The sequence below is a fragment of the Aquarana catesbeiana genome, linkage group LG03 (assembly GCF_042186555.1).
Source record: "Aquarana catesbeiana isolate 2022-GZ linkage group LG03, ASM4218655v1, whole genome shotgun sequence".
NCBI classification, from domain to species: Eukaryota; Metazoa; Chordata; class Amphibia; order Anura; family Ranidae; genus Aquarana; species Aquarana catesbeiana.
In genome coordinates this window covers 504,922,526-504,939,022 of record NC_133326.1, presented here as the reverse complement: position 1 = coordinate 504,939,022, position 16,497 = coordinate 504,922,526, and the positions used below count along the sequence as shown (strand labels likewise).

At 39.8% G+C, this 16,497-nt stretch overlaps 1 protein-coding gene across 4 annotated transcripts in view; it reads right to left on the bottom strand.

The window, feature by feature from the left end:
* Nucleotides 1-1,407: 1,407 nt before the first annotated feature.
* G3BP1 (G3BP stress granule assembly factor 1) overlaps nucleotides 1,408-16,497 on the bottom strand; it is a 258,228-nt gene continuing 243,138 nt past the window's right edge. For 2 of the 4 annotated variants that reach the window (XM_073621124.1, XM_073621125.1), the window contains exons 2-12: nucleotides 15,031-15,144; nucleotides 14,518-14,599; nucleotides 14,242-14,415; nucleotides 12,620-12,710; nucleotides 10,723-10,816; nucleotides 10,214-10,427; nucleotides 10,027-10,128; nucleotides 5,352-5,463; nucleotides 5,095-5,220; nucleotides 2,712-2,821; nucleotides 1,408-2,512 (exon numbers count right to left, since the gene is read on the bottom strand). In XM_073621124.1, coding sequence (XP_073477225.1) covers nucleotides 2,303-2,512; nucleotides 2,712-2,821; nucleotides 5,095-5,220; nucleotides 5,352-5,463; nucleotides 10,027-10,128; nucleotides 10,214-10,427; nucleotides 10,723-10,816; nucleotides 12,620-12,710; nucleotides 14,242-14,415; nucleotides 14,518-14,599; nucleotides 15,031-15,144 — 1,429 coding nt within the window. In that variant the 3' untranslated portion in view covers nucleotides 1,408-2,302. The remainder of the gene's footprint in view (nucleotides 2,513-2,711; nucleotides 2,822-5,094; nucleotides 5,221-5,351; nucleotides 5,464-10,026; nucleotides 10,129-10,213; nucleotides 10,428-10,722; nucleotides 10,817-12,619; nucleotides 12,711-14,241; nucleotides 14,416-14,517; nucleotides 14,600-15,030; nucleotides 15,145-16,497) is intronic. The other 2 variants (XM_073621126.1, XM_073621127.1) reach the window with 2 other exon arrangements.

The following is a 16,497-nucleotide window of genomic DNA, read 5'->3' as shown; positions in this document are numbered from 1 at the left end:
GTGGGTGGAACTCCACTTTAAGTTTAGTGGCATTTAAAAAAAAAAAAAATTGCATTCAGGACAGTTTATTGGCATTTAAAAACACCAAATGCTTGTAACCTCATGCAAACGCGCCTAAATGTGGTAACTCGCATTTAGTTTATAGGCGTTTTCAATGGAGATACATTTCTGACCATTTACAATGTAAAAAACGCTTCTAAAACTCAAACGCAGCATGTATACGTGGTTCAATTGACGTTTTTAAACGTCGGTTACTAGCTGTCAAGTTCCATCGTTCAGGAGAGGTTTTTAAATGTCTCATGTACATGAAGCCTTAACCTTCTGGCAACCAAAAGCAGAAGTCCAGCCAAAACTGTGGCAAGTGAAGGAAGGTTTAAAAACCATTATCAACAATTAACTGCTCTTAGGAGCTTTGTCTAAGATTTACCTTTGCTTTCTATTGACACTTTACCAGACAGAGAGTTCCACCCATTTTCCAATAGCAACATAAGAAACGTCCCTGTTGGCACCCCCACCCCGTCGGGTGAAAGTTATTTGCAGGACAGAAAGTGAACCACAGATAGCCGTTCTAACCCTTCTCCAGTAGTTTTGGTTTAAGATGCACTTAAGTTTTCAGTCACACTAAGGCCTCATGTACACTGCTGCTGGTAAATGAATATTTAGCAGTTCGGCATTTTTTTTTTTTAAATGGTCCCTGAACTCTCAATGTTAACTTATCAGTACATGTACACAGGATCATTTATAATAGTTTGAGTTTAGAAGCATTTTTTTGGAAAGCAAAAAAAAAAAAAAAAATTAAAGAAAGTGAGTTAGGACAAATGTTTAGAGGCATTTGAAACGCTAAATGCCCATTACACCTTGCAAACGCAGTAACTCGCGTTTAGTCATGTTTCATTTACAGGCCTTTTTAATGGAGATACATTTTTGACTATTTGCAATGCAAAAAATGCTTCTAAATGCAAAAGCAGCACAACGGATGTTTTTAAACTTCGGTTAACATCTGTCAAGTTAAATCATTCAGGAGAGGTTTTAAAACGTCCGTGTACATGAAGCCTAAAGCTTGAAGATTTGCATTCACAATCCCTCCAAATTACTCAGTTCATAGCAACATGGTGATTTGCAATGATCACACAGTCGGATACAGACTTGTTACAATGTGACCTGATGTGGGAAACTGATAGCACAAGATTTTTTAGCGATGTAGCAACAGAATCTAATCACTTCAAAAACACCAGTGCAGTTCCGGTATTTTTTCTATCCACGGGTGGCCTTCACTAACCCCAAAACAAGAGCTGGAAGGCAAAATTGTAGCATTGGTTTCTAATAGTGTCCAATCTAACCAGTCCTTTAAAACTGTTAAAGGAAAAAAAAAAAGTAGCATTAGACAGGACCTTGAAGACAAACATCAATTTTTTATGCATTTTATTTTTATAACTTGCCGAGACTGGAATGAGAGATAAATAGAAGGCACAACGATTTTGCTTTCTTTTTTGAAGTTTTTGTTTTTTACAAATACGAACTAAAAACCATGAGGAAAAAAAATTCCCTATCAAAAAAATATTTTCACAAATTCAAATGAGTTTTAAAGTCAAGTAGCTAGACATTTAAAACCTATCCCAAAATCCAAAATTTGAGTGGTAAAACAGTAATTTCCATAATTTTCCACAATTCCTTGATGGTGTTGTATAAAAAAGTGTTAGTACAGAAATTCCAATGAACACCTTTTATTATTATTAATTTTTTGCAGTAAATCAGATGGAGATTGTAAGCAGCTGCTCTAAGCCACCCGCGTCTTCATCACTACTCACAGCTTCAATGGATATATACTACCAAGACCAGAATACTGCGCCAAGGACTAGCCTTTTCCCCCCCAAGTAGGGCTTTGTGTAGAGTGCCAAAACAGGTTTGAGAAGTCAAAAACAGAGCCTATATCAGCATTCCCAATCAAACTTCTGGATTTGCCTAAATTCAGGAAATGTTCCATTGCGTTTTACTCCTGAAAACATGGTTTGTTTTTGTTTTGCTTGATTTAAATCCTTCCCCCCCCTCTAAAAGACATTGTCCAACAAATGCTGGATTCTGGGAAGAGGATCAAGAAGAAAAAAAAAATCCATAAAATCGCAACACAAACAAAAGGGTTGGGATGGGATAGGTGAAGTGTAGCAGTCCATCACATTGGGACAATATGCCAAGACATCCAAGACCCCAAGTTTCAGAAGGCTGCAGGACAGAAGAGGGCGATTTGCCTTTTGATGTTAGATGCCACTCAAAACACACGGAAAAAAACCCCCAAAAAACAAAATCACTGGCGTGGACCTTGAATGCCTCTTCCAGCCCCAAAACCAGGCTTCTGTGACATTGCACCACGTGGCGGACCTCTCAGACCACCTCCCAGACCTCCACGTGGTCCTCCAGGGCCACGGGGCCTATCACCTCGACGGTCAACCTCTCGAGCAGCACGCGTTTTCTTCTCTTCTACGTTCAAACGCACATCTCCACGGAACATGATGGGCTATAGGGGGGAAAAAAGATAGGACATTGACTATGATTTAGGATACACCAATGTAGCCACATGCAGTTCAGACCATGTATTACACCAAGTGTAGAGTAGCAAATTTTGAGAGGGAGTAGAAAAAAAAGAAAAAGGGGGAAAACCACTACCAAAAGAACACTTTCTTGGCATAAACTAACGTCACATAGCCATGCCTTACCCGACTGCTCAGGATTTTCTGAACAGGCTCTGCATCATCAAATACAACAAAACCAAAGTTCGGAAGCTTTCCACCACTGTTTATACGAAGTTCAACAACGGTGCCATAAGCTAGAAATGAAGAAAACAAAAAGAAATTAGCTCTGAGGAGTTTGAAACCCAATCTTGCAGCTTGTCTATGTGGATCTACATAGGAGTAACAAGTCTTAACCAACCATAGCATTCCACCCACACCCCAGAATTACATCTCACACCCTCTCCCCTTAGTGAATAAGGGCTTAGAACTACTGCAGAGAGATGTTTGTTCAAAAGATTTCTCCTTTATGCTTTAGTGGTCACTTGAACAGATCTAGCCCTACAAAAAAAAAAAAAACTTGAATCACACACACACAAATACACCTCCACACTTGGTAGAAAAATTATTGCTCTCGCTCTAACATTCGTGGCGACACCTCACACGTGTGGTTTGAACACCGTTTTCATATGTGGGCGGGACTTACGTATGCGTTCGCTTCTGCGTGCGAGCATACAGGGGCATTTTTTTTTTATTGTTAATTTTATTTAAAAAATTTTTATTTTGACACTTTAAAAAATTTTTTTTGGATCACTCTTATTCCTATTACAAGGAATGTAAACATCCCTTGTAATAGGAATATGGCATGATCGGTCCTCTTTACAGTGAGATATGGGGTCAATAAGACCGCACATCGCACCTCTAGGCTGGGAAGCCTAAAATAATAATAAAAAAAAAAAAAAAAACAAAACAAACACACACACGATCACGGCTTCCCAGCCAAGGCGGCGCCGTTTTTTTTTTTTTTTAATGCAGAGGCCGGGCGTGACATCATAACATTGCGCCCGGCCTCCGACGATCATAGAGACTCCGGCGACCAGATGGTCCGTCAGAAATCTCCATGCTCAACATCCGGGGCTGGCGGATTCGTTCTCCGACTCGCAGCAGTGAGTCGGTAGAAGCACTGGAGGGCGGCGGGATGGGATGCCCCCTTCCGCCGCCCGTAAGAACGATCAAGCGGCGGAACAGCCGATATGATCATTCTTATGGTGTAGGGAATCGCCGGCTGAAAATGCCAATATCTGAAGGATGCCTGTAGCTACAGGCATCCTTCAGATATACCACCACAAAGCCGAGGATGTCCTATGACGGCCTGCCGATGGCAAGTGGTTAAAAGTTAAAAGCAGGTTTTTAATGCTAGAAAATGACTTAGAACCCCCAAACATTATAAAAAAATCTTTTCTAACACCCTAGAGAATAAAATGGCGGTCGTTGCAATACTTTGTCACACCTTATTTGCGCAGCGGTCTTACAAGTGCACTTTTTTGGAAAAAAATTTGAATTAAAAAAATAGGACAACAGTAAAGTTAGCCCTTTTTTTTTTTTCATTGTGAAACATAATGTTATGCCGAATAAATGGATACCCAACATGTTACGCTTCAAAATTGCGCCAGTTTGTGGAATGGCGACAAACTTACCCTTAAAAGTCTCCATAGGCAACGTTTAAAAAAATTCTACAGGTTGCATGTTTTGAGTTAGAGGCTAGAATTGCTCTACCGATTGCAGCAATACCTCACATGTGTGGTTTGAACACCATTTTCATATGCGGGTGCTACTCATATGCATTCGCTTCTACACGCGAGCTCGGCGGGACAGGGCGTGTTTAAAATTTTTTTTTCTTTGTTATTTTACCTTTTATTTTTACACTGTTATTTTTAAACAAAATGGTGTCACTTTTATTCCTATTACAAGGAATGTAAACATCCCTTGTAATAGAAAAATAGCATGACAGGACCTCTTAAATATGAGATCAAAAAGACCTCAGATTTCATGTTCACACTAAAATGCAATAATAAAACCAAAAAAAAAACCAAAAGAAAGGGCCAAGAGCTATGGGCGGAAGTGACATTTTGACGTCGCTGCCACCCTGCCATCTTCCACTCACTTGTCTCCATGTCAGGCTAGGGAAAGGATCCGATCGCCTCTGCCACTACCGACAGCTCTGGTAAGCGGTGGAGGGCACTCTCCAGCTGATAAAAGTGATCTCACGGTGAATCCGCAGCAGAAACCACTTATCTTGAAGCGGACCGCCCGCTGAAGAAGATAACGGGGTTATATCAGCTAGCTGCTGCCATAACACAGATATACCTCTTCAAAATACCGACGTACGACGGTGGGCGGCCGGAAGTGGTTAAGAAGGGAACTATGAATACTTTAGGAGGCCACGCAAGATCACATTTATACATTCATACTAAAAATCAAAACAGTTCAGAAATATTACTCAACACACATTTTAACAAAACAAGTGTCTACCAATTTCTGGGTTAAAAGTAAACAGTTTCAAAACTTTTCTTCTATGAAACAAACTTACTCTGAAAGAACTCCTTGAGTTCATTCCTGTCCACATCATGTGGCAGATTGCCCACAAACAGTTGATGGCTGTCTGGATATCTGTTAATGCGCCGTGTCTCCAACTCTCCCTGTTCACCCTCTCGTACTAAAATTTAAAAAAAAAAAAAAAAAAAAAATCACATGCAAAACATCTTAAGTGTGCTGGTGGGGGGTTTGTTAGTATCACATCAAAGAGATCACGATTATAATTAATGTCTTATTTAGTTATGTCTTTACCTGGTCTGGGTCCTGCCCGGGGAGGTACTATCATAGTCCTCTGTTCTCTGACTCTTTGATCTCTCTGTGGTGGTCTCTGTATTTGGTTTTCAGTTTTGGCTTCAGGTCGGGGCTGTAAAAGAATGAACAAAAAAGTTATTACTGTACAATGCAATTATCTATATGATCTCTGCTATTACATTGATTTGATTTAGCTGCTGCATGGAAACTCACAACTCAAAAATAAACTGTCCATCTGGCATAGCCAGCATCAATGTCTTAAACAGTTCTGGTGTACTAAAAAGAGAACCTAAATTCGTAAGTGAAGGCCATCTTATATCCAGTTGAGTTTATCATCAATCGCCTGGACACAAAAAAGTGCCCTTAAAACACCTCCCACAAGTCTATCCATGCACAAATTTTGTATGGTAAAAGGAAAACTAGTTTGTTCGACCGTGTTTTCTGTTCCTGTTTAGTTCCAGACCACCTTTGTAAGCTGCAAAACTAAAAACTGGATACAGACTAGGATACCTGGAAATTGTTGGCTTATTATGGCTCTAAACTGAACCAAATTGGTGTAAACTGCAGTGACCAAGCACAGCATGTCTATGTAATAATGTGGTTTAAAGTGCATATTCATATTGCATCGTTTTTTTAAGCTTCATTTTTAAATTGATATTCCTGTAAACACTTCCTAAACCTGGGTTGTTATTTTTCATGCCTCCATTGTATCTATGGAGGTCGTCCTAGGCTGTTCCCCTTATATAGACTACAAACAAGTATACGGTGGATAGCAAAGAAGGAAAACATTCATGTCCCCTTTTTCACTGAGCAGCACCAATTTGCACTTAAACTGGAAAAAACAAAAAAAAAAAAAAAAAACAAAAAAAAAAAAAAAAAAAAAAAACAACTGAGCTGGACAAAGTTCTTCTGAATAATTTTTTTTTTTTAATGAGATTTTTGCCTTGATTTCCTATTCAAGTGTATAAGTACACTACTTTCCTTTTCAACACTTCAGTGCTGCCTTTTGCAGCGGTTGCCACACCAATTCTAAAAACTACATGGGAGGGAGGTGTTCTGTAAATCAGCAGAGAAAATCAAGGCTGTCAACAATGCTTGGGACTTCAGTATAGCAGAGGAATGATGTCAGCTCAAAGTTAGGAGCTGAATAGACTTCACAGGATTAAAAACATGTATTTCATGAGGGAAAAAAAAAAAAAAAAAAAGTGTTGGAGATGTGAATATTTTTGGCCAGACCTACACTTTAAGCACGTCAGCTCTTGTACATGTACACCCTTTATGAACTAGACAAATGTTTACTTCGGCTCATTTGGCAATAAAACTGTCAATATGGCTAATAGGGTTCAAACCTACACTGATTAATTTACAGAGTAAATTCTTTACAAATACCTTTTATACCTTGTGTAGGTCACATGACTCCCTTCTCTTCCACTCAGCTTTGCCCAGATCAGGGGCTGAGCTAAGTGACAGCACCTCAAAATGTCCTGGTCAGCTCACACTCTCCCCTCTCGCCATGCAGAGTGGAGCTGGCCATCAGGAAAATGATCTGCCCCACAGGCGCTGCTGTGGACGCAAGCAGCTGAGAGATTTACACCCACACAGTAAATTGTGTGTAGAAAACATGGAGCATGCACACTGTGGTAACACTGCAGAAGCTCTATGATCCCGCAGATCATTGCCACCAAGAGGTACCACTGTCAGGATAAAAACAGATAATTTCTTTCTATAATAGAAAAGTATATTTCAGAGAACCAAGGTTAAAAGTTGTTAAAAATCAGGAAGGTCACTATTTATTTTTGGGTTGAAGCTCATCCCTCTGATATGCAAAGAGCAAGGGCCCGTTCTTCACATCTGTATGTTGTAAAACAGTTAGGAAAAAAAATACATATCAAATTTTTAATGTGTTGTGTTTAAATTTAGCGCAACACACAATTTAATTTGCATGTGGTTTCCTCCCCAGTCAGGAAAAAAAAAAAAGGAATACGTGGGGTGTTTTTGGTGTGCTACCGTTGACTATAATCGAAAGGTGTGTTTTTCACAAAATGCACTGCACTGAAGATACAATAATCAGGACTTCTCAAAAAGTGCAGCGCACTGCATTAAAAAACGCAACACACTGATGGTCTGAACAATTACATAGCATTTAAAGAGGGTTATTTTACATGCCCTTTTGACATGCTAAGTAGGTGCATTTTAGTTGAGCGAAAGCACAGATGTGAACAGGCTCTAAATACAAAGAAACTACGAGTTTTATCTCTCTGCCCTGCAGCGTTTAGAACGCATTGTGTAAGATAACCATTTTTTTTCCTTCTTTTTAAACACACACACACACCAACTAATAACTACTGCATTTACACAGCAACTCCCAGCCATCATTTTGAAGCCAGGAAATGCACAGGTGGAGTGGCAGAAGGGCAGGCACGGTGGGACTACTTTGATAAAGTGTAACCTGCTTAACCACCTCAATACAGGGCACTTACACCCCCTTCCTGCCCAGGCCATTAGTCAGCCTTCAGCGCTGTCACACTTTGAAAGGCAATTACACGGTCATGCAACAGTGTAACCCAGTAAAATTTTTATCATCATTTTCTTCACACAAATAGAGCTTTCTTTTGGTGGTATTTAATCACTCCTGGGTTTTTTATTTTTTCCAAAAAAAAAAAAAAAAAAACTATATAATTTCTTTTCAAAAGTTTCTTAGTTCCTGTCAGTAATTTTTCTCCTTCACTGATGGGCACTGATGAGGTGGCATGGATATGCCGCACTTATGGGCACTGAAGAGCGGCACTGGGCACAGATAGGCGGCACTGATGGCATCACCTGTGGGCTCATTGCTGGCACTTAATTGTAATCAGGGCACTGATTACACAGCCGATCACATGTTTAAACAGCCGTGGCCCTTTACACAGATCGGGGGTCACGCCATGTCCTAGCAACACGGTGTGGCCGCGATGTGCACCCCCGGGGTGCTCGAGAGCGGCCGTTCTGGGAGCCCGTCATATGACGTCCACCCAGAAAGAGAGCCGCACCGCCCAGCCGTCATTTGACCATGGGCGGACGGCAAGTGGTTAAAGTCCACAAATGATTAACTATGACCTAGCCAAGTCTGATCTAGCATCTGAAGTTGGAAAGATTAGCAATATGAAAAAAATTAGCACATTTACACAACAGAGCCAGAATAACTAGGGAGCAGAGGAAGCCTGTGTTTTGCTTGCATCCATCCATGGGAATCACACTAAAGTGGACATGAAAAGAGCAGAGCAAATTAGGGAAATTCAGACCTTCCCTTCCATGGCATGCTGAGAAGTATATTTTTTTTATCCCCCAATACCACTACCATCACGTGTCAGACAAAGGCACTCTTCAAAGAGTTCCTGTAAAATGGTCAATATGCAGAATGCATATAGGAAGGGATCTTTACCCCACACTGCCAGGTCAGTTTTGTCACAGATAAATGCACATATGTCTTTGGGGGGGGGGGTTTACTAATGAGCCCCGAGAAGATTTCCATAAAGCAGAGGACCTATAGAATAGAATGGCGTCATCAGTCCAGTCTGTGAAATCGCACAAAACAAATAAAAAAAAGTACCCCAAGCAATACCACCCAATTTTCCATTAAAAGAGGACATTGTCAAACAACTGTCCCCAAAATAGTGTGCACTTGCGAATCTGCAAAAAACGACAAAATACCCAAAACTGAATGGTCGACTCATTGACTACCCTCGTAGATAATCAGTTTAGAGTAAAGCTTAAAAAACTGTACTAAACATATCTATCACCTGTGGCATACGTGGGTATACACAAGGTGGACTTTTTTGTAGGTAGACTTGACAAAAGTGTTCAATTCACTTTGAAAAAACTAAAATAAATAAAAAAGCAAGGAAACCTAGAAGATTTTAAAACCAGCTAACACCAAGCTTGTTTAACCCTTTACTTTCCATGATTTTTAGCCTATATTTATGGCAAAGGGTAAAAATGTCAGTCCACCCAAAAGAAATGTTGCGGTTAAAGCTGAAAACACTCGCTGGCCAAAACGCTCATCACTGGCTTTTTGCATGTTCGTGATAAACTGGCAACAAATCCCACCGTAGCAATGGCTTTTTCTATTTTTTTTTTATGGCAAAAGCACACACACACTCACACTCTGGGGCCCCATTGTGACAGAAAGCGATTGCTCAACCCCAAGAAACTGTTAGATGTGTAAGGTGGGAAAGTCAAAAACACATGAACAGAAACCATAGTGAAAGAACCGTCTGGGGTCACATATCTGCTCTGCAACCACAAAAAAAAAAAAAAAAAAAAAAACACACACACCACACCATCAAGGGATCACTACAGACTCAAGTTGGAAAAGTGATACATATATAGTTACATGCCACTGGAAGATTTGCTCTGAAAACAAACAAACAAAAAAAAAAAAAAGACACAGAACAACACTCTCATTCAACTTTAAACGGGAGTGGGTACTGCTGTGGTTGGTACTAGAGTGGCAGAATCCACCATTATGAGATGCAACCAAAAGGAGCCCCCGACTTCCATCTCTACTCCCCAGCAGCTTAGCAGCTAACAAATACTGTTTTTTTTTATTTTTGGGTTAAGGCTGCAAGAATCCAGTAAAACTGGACAACTAGCAAGTCTTATTTCAAGATAAAATGTGACAAACGTCTAAGTTTACCTGTGACGGTTGAACTTTGACAACGTGGGGAGGGATTCCAGACACTGGGACAGCACCACTAGGTGGGAGATTTTTGCTTGTCACAGAGGCCCAGGAAAAGGTCTAAGGCGGTTAAGAGAGCTAACAGTTAATACCAGTTATTAAATACTTTTAAAAGACAGTCTAAATCAATAGGAATGTCATTTACCCTAGAGTCCTCCTGTACTGCTGGTGCAGGGTCTGCAGGAAGTGGGGATGGGCTCTTTTCCAGCACCTCTTCCTCTTCTGGGGCTGGTTCCTCAGAGACAGGTTCACACTTTTCTTCTACCACCTCTGGCTCTGGATCCTGCTCAGGTTCAGGCTCTGGTTCTGGTTCTGGTTCTACTATCTGCTCTTCCAGTGGTTCATCCAAGTCATGGTTACTGAAAATAGGATTGGTTGTATGAAATTCTGGTAAAATTACACAAGTTCATCAATGTCTATGAAGTCTATTTGCAAGAACCAAATCTGAAAATCAAGAAAACTAGAACAAATATACAATGCATATAGTTCAGTTGACAAAGCAGAAAGACTCAACTGACTTTGAGATGTGAAATTGACACGCACATGACTAAAAATGAAGATCCTTCTAAAGTAAAACTTTGTGAAAAAATTCCTACAGGGCACATTGTGCATGCATTACATATTCCATCAAAATAAAGCAGAGATAACAGTCACCTGCCAGACTGGTCATAGTATGCACCATCATCTGTGGCAACTACTTCTGGAGTCTGCTGCCTTTCCTCAGGCTCATCTACTTCCTCATCTGATTCTAGAACAGAGATAAGAGAGGGGGGTGGGGGGTGGTAGAGAAGTTAAATCACCACAAATCAAGTTAATACTACATCGACCACAACATTGTTACAGAATAAAAATAATATATATATATATATATATATATATATATATATATATATATATATATATATATACACACACACTTGTGATCATAGGTTTACATACCCTGGCAGAATTTATGATTTCATGGCCATATATATCATGGAATATGAACAACATGAATAACACAAAAACATTTCACTCGTGGTCAGTGTTTGGCTGAAGCCAATTATCAACTGTGTTTACTCTTTTTAAATCATAACCACAACAGAAACTACACAAATGACCCTGATCAAAAGTTTACATACCCTGGCGATTTTGGCCTGATAACATGCACACAAGTTGACACAAAGGGGTTTGAATGGCTATTAAAAAGGTATCTATCCTCACCTGTGATCTGTTTGCTTGTAGTGTGTGTGTGTGTGTGTGTGTGTGTGTGTGTGTGTGTGTGTGTGTGTGTGTGTGTGTGTGTGTGTGTGTGTAAAAAGGTCAATGAGTTTCTGTCATGGGGAAAGCAAAAGACATGTCCAAGGATCTGCGGGAAAAGGTAATTGAACTGTATAAACCAGGAAAGGGATATAAAAAGATATCCAAGGAATTGAGAATGCCAATCAGCAGAGTTCAAACTCTAATCAAGAAGTGGAAAATGTGGGGTTCTGTTGAAACCAAACCACGGTCAGGTAGACCAACAACATTTTTTGCCACAACTGTCAAGAAAATTTTTCAGATGCAAAGAAAAAAAATCACAAATAACTTCAGATGAAATACAGGACTCTCTGAAAACATGTGGTGTAGCTGTTTCAAAATGCACAATAAGGAGGCACTTGAAGAAAGATGGGCTGCCTGGTAGAGTCATCAGAAGAAAGCCATTACTTTGCAAATGCCACAAAGTATCCCCCACTTACAATATGGCAAACAGCACAGAGACAAGCCTCAAACCTTCTGCCACAAAGTCATTTGGAGTGATGAGACCAAAATTGAGCTTTTTGGCCACAACCATAAACGCTACATTTGGAGAGGAGTCAACAAGGCCTATGATGAAAGGTACGGAGGTGGATCGCTAATGTTTTGGGCATGTGTGAGCTACAAGGGTAGAGGAAATTTGGTTAAAACTGATGGCAAGATGAATGCAGTATGCTATCAAAAAATAATGGAGGAACATTTGCATGCACGAGCCAGGAAGCTGCGCATGGGACGTACTTGGACATTCCAACATGACAATGATCCAAAACACAAGGCCAAGTCGACCTGTCATTGGCTACAGCAGAATAAAGTGAAGGTTCTGGAGTGGCCATCTCAGTCTCCTGACCTCAATATCATTGAGCTTCTCTGGGGAGATCTCAAATGTGCAGTTCATGCAAGACAGCCCAAAAACTTACAGGAACTGAAGGCTTTTTGCCAGGAGGAATGGGCAGCTTTACCATCTAAGATAAAGAGCCTCATCCACAAAAGACTGCAAGCTGTCACTGATGTTAAAGGGGGCAATACACGGTATTAAGAACTGGGGTATGTAAACTTTTGATCAGGATCATTTGGGTAGTTTCTGTTGTGATTATGATTTAAAAAGCTCAACAGTTCATTGATAATAAATGACTTCAGCCAAACACTGACCATGAGTGAAAGAAAAGTTTGTGTTCATATTCTCTGAAAAATGGTTAAGAAATCAAATTCTGGCAGGGTATGTAAACTTATGAGCACAACTCTTGAATGTCATGGGAAGGAATTAGAAACTACATACCTTCTGGGGGTTCTGTATCAGAGTCACCAAAAACTTCATCTTGATAACGGAATATGTCATTGTGGACGTAAAATTTGTTTGCCACAGAACCCTAAAAAAAGGAAAAAAAGTCACAATCACCAAAATGTGAAACTTGCGTGAACTACTGACATTTTCCAGGAAACCAGGAACTCGGCTAAAGAGTGCTCAAGTTTACCTGATAACTACAATACAGAGAGAGAGAGATAGATAGAGATTATACACACACACACAGCCTTGTATTGAGGTGGTTATAAATTGGGATCATGGTCACGGTTACAATCATGGTCACGGGACCATTTTTTTTTCTGCCAGGAATTCTCTAATTAAAAGTGATCCGAACCGGTTGCTGTCGCTTTTCCTGGGCTCTCCCATCCCATCGCGGAGCTGGGACGCATCAGCTGCACATAACAGAGAGAGGAATGGAACGATCCTCCCTCTGAGATCAGAAAAAAGAAGCGACAATGATTTAGTCACTTATCGTTTGTTTATTTATAAGCCGTTACAGGTTTGTACAGCAAGCAGTTTAATCGACTGCTTTTAAAGGCCTGAGAGAGATGGGGTCTCATAGGCTCCAGATGTCTCCATAAAGAGAGCCTGTCATGGCCCATGCTATCACAAGGGATGTTGTTCATTCCTTGTGATAGCAATAAAGTCAATTAACAGGTATAAATGAAAAAAAAAAAAAAAAAAAAAAAAAAAGGCTTTCCTGACCCCCCCCACAAACATATGTAAACAGTGGTCACACCACACATGAGGTATCACTGCAAACGTCAAAGTGAGAGCAATAATTCCAGGACCAGAACTCCTGTGTAACCTGAAAAGGCTTTTAAAGCATCGCCAATGGATACATTTAATGTACCGTAGTTTTGGTCGCTAAGGGCACACGCAACTATAACAAGAGTCATGTTTGGCTTTTAATTACATAACATTTTATTTTACAATAAAATTGGGTATTCTATTGTGCTTGCGTCCACTATTCATTAAAGTGTATTTTTCCCCAAAAAATTGTGTTAAAAAAAACATTAAAAAAAAAAAAAAAAAATAATAATTCAGATTTGAACATGTAGGCAAAAGTCAGAATTGGCCTGGGGATAAAGTGATAAACCCATATTTCTAAGAAACCCCTTTTGGATAGCTGCTGCATTTACACTGTAACCTCTTATTTTACAAGGTATGTGGTAACAGCTTCTCTGGGTTCAAGTGAGGGGCAATACTAGAATAAGAACACATTAGCCAGCATTTTCACAGGCATTCAAAAGGGAAAGCTGACAGCTATAAGGATTATCCCACGGGGCACACAAACAAGACAGGTAGGTAGTCACAGGCACTCTTTATGTGATTTAGCAACATCTGTGTATATTAAAGCTGCATAAAGATTATTATGCAACAAGAAATCTGTTGTAAATTAGAAGGGAGCAAGCCAATTGGAAATTAGAACCCTCCCTTTGACTAAAGCTATTGCCATCTGATTTCCAGTACAGAGGATGCTCCAACATCAGACTGAAATACCTTGGAAAAGAAAACAGGGAGTGAGAACAAACAATTTTAACAGTTTCACATACCAAACGTAGTAAAATAGTGCTGTAAGGCAGGTTATTTACCTCTGGTGCCAAAACAAAGGTCTGCATAAAGCGCCGCATAGGTTGTCGGTTGTTGGACAGCTCTCCCATGACTTGTACCACGACCCCATCATTAAGAGTGGCATGGGCATCAACATGGCGGATCTTTGTTCGACAGTCCTTAAAATTCAAGGACATTACTTTTTTATGGATGTCCTGTAGAACATGAAAACACTTTAGTGTTCGCACACGAAAGAAGGAAGAAAATAATATTCGCCTCTCCCTGTATAGAACTATATCAATTTATATAGTACTTACAGCTTGCCCATAGACAGCATCTGCTGGTTTCCCATTGGTGTCCAAGCCACCATGAACGTAGGAAGAACTTTTGCCATAGAACCTAACAAAACAATAACGAAAACTGTTTCATGCACATATTTCAACCTTTTGAAAAAAAAACATTGTTTTTTTTTTAAAAAAAAAGGAGACTGTCAGTGAGGTAAAAACTGCTTGAGAGCAAGAAAAACAGCCTTTATTAAAACCCTTAAACTAGAACGCCAGCCAACCCATCCCCCCTACCCAATTAGTGTCTGTACATCAGGGAAGACTCAGAACTTATGTCAAGTCCTTATACTGTCATTTGTATCATCAGGGGAGGATGCACACTGTTTCTGTCCAGCTGAAGACAAAGGGAAAAGCTACATATTTACAGTTTTCAGTGGAAACAGAAGTAGAAGTTTTTCTATTGGGGACATTTGCTTTAGTGATAGCCATCAAGGTGTGACTTGCCCACACACCTGTATGAGGAAGCCTAAATAACACAAGACCTACCTATGCAAAAAGTCTGGTGCTTGGTTAAGGAGGGTATAATATTGCCTCACAAACTCCCGCCCGACAAGCAGGGGACTTGGCTTCTCCATCACCATTTCTTTGGTCAACTGAAATCTGTAAGAAAAGAAAAAAAAAAAAAAAAAAAAAAAAAAAAGACATAAAAGATCAAAACCATATATCCTTTAACAGTAACATTGATGGTCTGGTAGCTTTGAGTTCCTGCAGGGGCGTCTCTGCACTAGCATCATTACCTAAAAAAAGTAGAATATTCAGTCCACCAGTGTTTGCCCACCTATCACAGTTTAAAATCAAACCTGATGTGGGCAGGCTAGACAGCATAGTACAAGACTTTTAGACCCCTTTCACACCGAGACTGTTTTCAGGCGTTTTAGCACTAGAAATAGCGCCTGTAAAGCGATTCCCATTCATTTGAGTGTGACTTTTCACACTGGGGTGGTGCGCTTGCAAGATGTTAGGAAAAAGTCTTCAGGGGTGTTTGGGAGCGCAGCATACAGCGCTCCCAAAATGACCTGCCCATTGAAATGCTCTGACCTGACCATTGGATGCTCTGACATTTGTTGGTTTCAAGTTAAAATCTTTTTTTTTTTTTTTTTTGCTAGAAAATTACTTAGAACCCCCAAACATTATATATAGATTTTTTTAAAGTAGAGACCCTAGAGAATAAAATGGTGGTTGTTGCAATATTTTATAATACACTACATTTGCGCAGCGGTCTTTCAAATGCAATTTTTGGGGAAAAAATTACTTTAATAAATAAAAAAAACAAACAAAAAAAAAAAAACAAACCAGTAAAGTCAGCCTAATTTTATTTGCATGATGTGAAAGATTTTACGTCGTGAGAATATCATGATTTTTTTTTCTAACCAAAAAAAATTGTGATTCTCATTTATGCCAGAATCGTGCAGCTCTAGGGGCACGTGTAAAAAGGAGGCAGAGTGGAAAGTATGGACAGGGGAAGCCAGAAGAAGAGTTATGTGACCGATCTAACATCTTTTTATTTTAGTGAAAAAAAAATAAAACCATTTTTAAACCGCCATTTCCATAGAGGAGCTTTAGATCGTGCTATGGCAGATGCATGAATAATGAATGCAACCATCGACCACAAACAAAGACAAAAAGTGCTTGCTAAGTGCATAGAGTTCTTGTAAAACAGATCAACTTAAATCTGCTCAACATTTGTAGAAGCAAAGTGTAGACCAAACTAGATGCAGTCTCTGTCAAACAACCCAGCTGGCTACCAACAGGCTAATGCTTGATAACCACACTACCTGTTAAGACGTAAAAAAAAAAAAAAAAAAAAAAGGGGAAAACACACACTACACTCTAACCAACATCACAATAAGTTTGTTCAAGAATTGTATTAGTGATTTACTGAGATCCCAAGTCATTCAAAAGCTGCTTTCGCCTTGGGCTATGTGTAGGGAATATCTACAGCTCTTGAAGCAA